At 43.1% G+C, this 6817-nt stretch overlaps 1 protein-coding gene across 1 annotated transcript; it reads left to right on the top strand.

Annotated features, from left to right (window-relative positions):
* The first annotated feature begins 1820 nt into the window (after positions 1-1820).
* LOC115262664 (leucine-rich repeat neuronal protein 3-like) lies at positions 1821-4803 on the top strand. The gene has a single exon (XM_029865266.2). The coding sequence runs from the start codon at positions 2023-2025 to the stop codon at positions 3631-3633; it is 1611 nt and encodes a 536-aa protein (XP_029721126.1). The 5' UTR covers positions 1821-2022; the 3' UTR covers positions 3634-4803.
* The last annotated feature ends 2014 nt before the right edge of the window (positions 4804-6817 follow it).

The raw sequence follows: 6817 nt of genomic DNA, 5'->3' as shown, positions 1-6817 counted from the left end.
TAATGTGTTTTGGTAATAAGGATTCATGGTACAAAGTCCTTGTTACTGGTGACAGTTTCTAAAATTGCATTTATTCTGCCTTGCTGATAGTTAAAGAATCGGACTTTGCCCACCCGAGACTACACTTGATGTTAGGAAAACAAACATGCTTTACGTATCTAATTGCGTACTAACCTATCAAGGACTGTTAGGTTCTGGAAATTCAAGGACTCACGTGCATTCTTATTGCAGAACACATTCTCTAGTTTGACAGAGTTTTGCAACTAGCCTAAAGTCCCGGGTTTTTCTTTATTGTCCTGGGACTAAACTAGAAGCATGACATGGATGGGGCTAGAGTTCCGATGCATGGATAAATACCAGTACCACCGTTTTGTTTTTCTCAGAATTCAAATAAAATGTGTTTGATTAGGGGCGCTCTTTCACTGGGATTTAAATCTCTATGATAACGGGACCTTTTTATCGCAATCTATTTCTTACACCTCTGGAATAACAAAACAGGAACTGTACAGAAATCGATGCTTCATTGCCTCTCAATGACAATGGAGTAGTACGACATGCACTAAATACCGGTAATGCCACAAAAGATCTAAATACTGGTCGCAGTGGCTCACCCGAACAGAGAGAAAAAAAAACTAACATTGAACCTATCCATCATATGGCAAAAACATCTTCCTCATCTCCTGAGAACAGGAAATAACAAAATGATATTTCAACTCTACTAACCATCTTGATCATCACCATCAACCTGGGGAGCAGCTCATTACGAAAACATGCACCAGCATTATAGCTGTTCTTCTAACAAGAAGCTAGTTAAGAACAATTATCACCACCTGCATTGTGAAGAAGCCTACCCGCATAAAATAACATTCACCCTTCATAATCTGTTTGTTTTAATTCATGAGAAATAGCCAATTCAAATTTTCCCCGAAAATGCACCCATCTGATGACGGATGGTGTAAAGTTAATCTCTTTTTCTGTTCTCCCTCCGAGCAAACGAAAACAATGGAATTAATTATCCATAAATCTCTATCCGAGTGCGGTCTACAAAACAATCGCCACCGTAACGTACGAAGACAAAACCATTTCAGTTCCACACACAGAAGCTGGATGAAATTAAATTTCCAACATCGCCATGTACTTAGAATTTCAAATTACCTCACCGGTACCAAACGAACCAGAAAAGAACACGAGTTTGTTTTAATGTCTTTCATCATTCATGGTACCGGACCGGGGCCCTGGGACAAGCCTTTCCGAAAATATTTGATTTTGAACCACATCGGGCTTTGAACGAGAATGCAGCAGCGTCTCCTGTTTTCGACTTGGGTATGATCGTATCGTAATCATGATGATCGTACCGCATGAAGCACAACAACGGGGCGCGACGCGTCGCGCATTTAGACCCAGCGCGGCGCAGGTGCATTTCTCACGACGCAGTCATAAATTGTTTCGTTAATGCCCTCGGGCAAGCCGCGACGGCCCGGCCCGGCCGGGTTACTCCTCCGTCGGCTCCACGGTCCTCTTTTGTTAATGCTTAAGATGGCTTAAGAAAAGGAACAAACAAGATCACCGGCAAGATCGCGTGGCGCGGCGTGGTCGCTGCTGGTCGGATGCGATCGGGCTTGCTTCGTTGGTGAGTGACCCGAAGATCGGTTCGGGAGAGATCGCGTAGCCGAGAGAGTGAGTGCGGCGATCGTCGTTGGTTTTTCGGTCGTATGTTTTCGGTTGCAGGTACAAAGTTAATGCGATCCTCGTTAAAGATTTCGGATTGAAAACAAATTTCGTTGCGTTGCGACTGTATGAGGGAGCAGGACGGAAGAGGGTTCTTTGTGATCGTTCGGTTGCGTTTACTCCGATGGACCGGGATGGCGTTGCACTTCTTAAAAAGGACATGCGTCCAAGCGAGGGAGTTTAGTTTTCAGTTTCGTTTCGTGTAGTGCAGTTGTGCATCTTGAGATAGGTTGGGAAGTTGAAGTTTTGGAAAGTGCATTGGATGCAAGAAGAAAGATCAAATAAGAGACCGCAATGAAAGTGATAATCGTGAGTGTGTTGATCGTGGCGCTTTTGGCGCCACAAATGACGAACGCTATTTCGTTTTGCCCCAATCGGTGCGTGTGTGACGACGTTAAACTGCACGTGACTTGCGGTGAAGGGGAGTTGGATGTGCTACCGATCGCGTTGAATCCGGCTATCCAGCGGTTGGTGATTAAGTTTAATCGAATCAAGGCGATCGATTCGTCGATCCAGTTTTACTCGGAGCTCACGATGTTGGATCTGAGCTACAATCACCTGCTCGGAGTTCCGGAACGTATTTTCATGTACCAGAAGCAGTTATTGCAACTTCACTTGAACAACAACAAAATCGGAGTGATCAACAACAAAACATTCCATGGATTGGAAGAATTGAGGGTGCTGAATCTGCGAGGAAATTTTATGAACGAGTTGACGGAGAACATGTTTACCACTCTGCCAAAACTGGAGGAGTTGAACTTGGGTCAAAATCGCATCGAAGTGCTACATCCCAAATCATTCGAGAGTCTGACGAATTTGAGGATCTTGCATTTGGACGACAACTCGATCAATATGATCCCAAGTTTGTCACTTAGCCCTCTGAAGATGCTCGCTGAGTTATATCTCGGTCTGAACACTTTGAATCAGATCCAACCAAGAGCATTCGAAGGATTACGGCAGTTGAGACGTCTGGATGTACGAGGATCCATGTTGATCAACGTTACGATCGACACCTTTCGTGGCCTGGAGAACTTACGGTCATTAGATGTGTCTGACAACCACTTGCTCAAAGTTCCCACGGTTCAGTTGAGTGGATTGAAGCGTTTGGAGGAGCTGAAGATTGGGCAGAACGATTTCGACATCATCCCAGAAGGTGCTTTTTACGGATTGTTCAACTTGCGCAAGATCGATATATCAGGTTCTCTGAATTTGCAACGAATTCAGGCGGGTGCTTTTTCGGGCAACACAAATCTCGACACGATTGTGATCGCATCCAACAAGATCTTATCGGACGTTGAGGAAGGAGCGTTCTCTGGACTTCCCCACATCGAGAACGTGATCCTACGAGACAATGCCATCCGAAGTGTACGTGAAGAATTGCTCCCGTGGAAGCAGCTGCGCAATTTCGACATTTCCGAGAACCCCCTAGTTTGCAACTGTCATCTTCAATGGCTGAGAAATTTACTGAAACAAAAACCAATCGAAACCGAGCAAAGCCAGATTATCTGTGAGTATCCAGAACGTCTACGAGGAGAAGCTCTGCGGGAGATCAGCTCTGAGCTCTTGGGATGCCATCAACGCCTGTCTCACGATAGAGCTGTGGTTGGAGCAATTCTTGTGGCATCGGCCGCTTCAGTAGCGACTTTCGTTTTAGTTGCTTATCGTCTACGTCATCGTTTGGTTGACATGCTCGGACCAAATTGGCACAATAAACGCAACACTCTCAAAGAGGAAAAGGAGCTGAAGTTTGGAAAGTGTTTCGAGGAAATTGAGTATCATCAACCGAATTTCAACGTCTACAGTTACCACTGCCAACATCAAGTTCAACAACATCTACCAACGTGTCCAGTACGTTCCTACGACCACCACATCTACGAAATGCCGATTCCAGTTTCCGACCTTTGAAGCCTCCATCGTCAAAAGGACCATTCCGGTCATGGACAATCATCATGTTGACTCGCGCTCACTGGAGGGCCTGACTTCCGGTCTTCATTTTGCATGCTTGACCCCGGATTGCTCGAAGGCTTGATTTAGAAGCAGCGGCTAGCCATTTCCGTGCGCCATCTTCGGCCGGCGTTGGGTATCCCGTCTCGAGAATTTGAATATTACTGTTCATCATAAAACGGGGGGACCTCAGCTCGCCTCGGCAAAGTGTGTCCGACCCAACGGGGACGACGAAGAAAGAGGAACACGAGAAAATAAATGAGTTCATTTATTTATTTTAAAAACAATCATAAAAGTTTTCTTCATTTTGCTATCACCATCCGTTTGCCACCGGGTTTTTCATCGTTTGCTTCGTGTATTTGACCATTGTCCTTCTTGCCTGTGGCCGTTTAATCCTGGTCTTCCTCGGTTTCTGACCTTTTTTTCTCTATTGACCATCAAGAAGTCCCTTTTTACTGGGACAAGATTTATGTCGCATTTTCCCTGCTGAGACGGTTCTGTCCAAGAGTGTGTGAAATTTTCGGCCATGCTTTCGTTTTTTAACACTCCTCACAAATCCGAAAAAAGTCCAGCTCAGATCACCACTCGCTGATACTACACATCAGAGAGCTAGGATTCCATCCAGCTACTACTGTAGATAAAAAGAGAACGAAATCCCCGTTTCAAGATTCGGCTCGGATGGGAATTTCTCACACGCCTATTATCCTTCCAGCAGCGAGAAGCGCTGGTAGGTCCTATACCCGAAGCTTGCTGGAGTGGATTCACATTACACAGAGCCTTCAGAACGGCACTTCTCGCTGCTGGTCGTGCAGCACAAAAGAGGTCCTTTTTCCTCGCTTTGTGCCATTGTACAAGTGAGCCTGAGAGATTTGCTCGGAGATTGCTTTTCGATTGCATTGCGTGCCACCCCGCACCTTCAGAATCGCCCCTTGAACGGTTGCCCTCCAAATGAACCAGAAAGCAAAAGAAATCGACGAGAGTTTGTTGATGGCTGGTGTAAGGACCCATCAAGTAGCAACGATGACGACGACGAAATTACGACAAAAGAAGAAATAATTCAAACCCATCAGATTAGTCCGGGGGTTGGAAAACAACCTGTTCGAAGGTTTTCATTTCTGTTCGGGTTTTTTTTTTCTCAAGGATATTCTTGAGGTGTGTTCCATGCATCGTTTGAGCGCTGAAAGATTCACTTTGCTTTGATTTCGGTTATATTTCATTCCCACGAAGAGTTGCTGTTTGCGGAACGAATCGGTGAGGTTGAAAGATAAATAAATAGCGGATCTAATGATTGGTAAATGGGTTTCAAATATTTCTGTTTTGTTTTTAAGTTGTGAAAAATAATAACAAGGATCGTTTTGAAATCAAGAGATGATTTTTTTTTGCTAACCTAATTTTTTTTTACAAAATATAATTTCTTTATATTTTTTTGATTAAAATAAGTTGATTGTTGTTTTTTTTTTATCCCGAGCGTATGTTTACCAAGGAGGTGTAGCTCAAACAGCCGGCGTCTGTACAGGCATACCAGCGGCTGAATATGTAAAGCCTTCAGTACACGCTTTGCCAAGTGTGCAAACTTTTCCGCACGCATCAATCAACATCAAAGCAAACGCTTGACATTTCCGATGTTTTGTCAATGTTGCGACCGCTGTTAGCCTGCTGGATTATGCGTGCGGAAAAATTTGCACACTTGGCAAAGCGTGTACTGAAGGCTTAATGCTCCCTCACCGGAAGCTATTTTCAGGGACATTGTTAGACTTTGAATGCTCTTCTTCGGAACACAGCATACCAAAAGCCTACGCTGGTGATTTCCCTCCTGGCAAATACCACCAGAAAGTTAGTGGTAAAATAGTGTCATCCCACGTATCCTAGGATAAGATAAAGGGATACGTGTCAACTCCAACTCCATAACAAATTCTGGTATAGAAATTGCTTCGGCAACGACTTTAAATACTTCTTCAGAAATGTTTTCTAGAATTTCTACGGAAATTCTTTTAAGAATACATTCTGCATTTGGTCTCTGATGGTTCTGGGTCATTTGGCCGAATGCCATTTGGTCGAAAAATTAATGGTGAACTTAAGTGATCATGTCACACTTCTCCACATTAGTATAACTCGAAAGAACAGCCAGTAATATTAAGAAGGAAAAATCTCTGATAAAATATAGACAGCTTCAGTGCCAACTTATCCCGGTAACTAACTAGAAAGAAAAGCCTATGATCAAAAGAAGGAAATATTTCCGATGATCATATTGTCAGCTAGAATCTCAAAACGTTCCTCTGAATAATTGAGAATATCGAAGGAATTAGAGAAAGAACATCTCAAACAAATCCCTGAAAAAACATCCATAAGAGTTGTTGGAGAAATTAATAAAAAATGATTAAGTTAAAAAAATCATTGCCAAAAAAAAAACAAAATAAATTTACCGGCAACAATACTTAAGGAACAGTCGGACTAATTCCCCAAGGAATTTCTGAAAGACCTTTAGAAATTCCTACGGGAATTCCTTGGGAAAGTGATCGGGCTATTCCTCAAAGATTTCTGGCGACAAATTTATTCTTTCGGCAGTGACTTCGTAAACTTGATCAGAATTTTTTGGAAATTTCTTCAGCCACTCTTATGGATTCTTTTTCAGGGATTTCTTTGGGATGTTCTCGAATGTTTGAAACGTTATCGAGAAATTCCCGAAGAAATTTTCTAAGGAAATCCCTGAGACGTTCCCAGAGGAATCCACATTAGATTCGCCGATGGGATTTCAGAATGAAATCAAGAATGCCAAAGGGGATTCTGAAGGATTCTCTGGAAAAAAACATTGATGGAAATTATAAAATAGTAGTCTGAAAAATACTCCCAGAAATTCTGAATGAATTTCCACAACAACTGCAGCACGATTTCTGAAAGGAAAAACTGAAAGATAGCATAACATAGCATAGCATAGCCAACCGTACACATCCTGGGGTGGCTGTCGAAAGAGAAGTTTAATGCGCCAGAAAAGTTGCCTGGGATTTGACAAACCTTTCATTTAACGAACTCTCGACACCTGGTCAGGTCCTTACGATCAGCGGGGATGGGGAGGAAATGTTGATTAGATATCTACTCAGAATATGTCCAAGAACTTGGCCCACTTCATACACTCCCGTTCAAAAGT

This window comes from Aedes albopictus, chromosome 3 (genome assembly GCF_035046485.1).
Source record: "Aedes albopictus strain Foshan chromosome 3, AalbF5, whole genome shotgun sequence".
Taxonomy (NCBI): domain Eukaryota; kingdom Metazoa; phylum Arthropoda; class Insecta; order Diptera; family Culicidae; genus Aedes; species Aedes albopictus.
The sequence above is the reverse complement of the archived record's forward strand: the minus strand, read 5'-3'. Positions and strand labels throughout refer to the sequence as shown.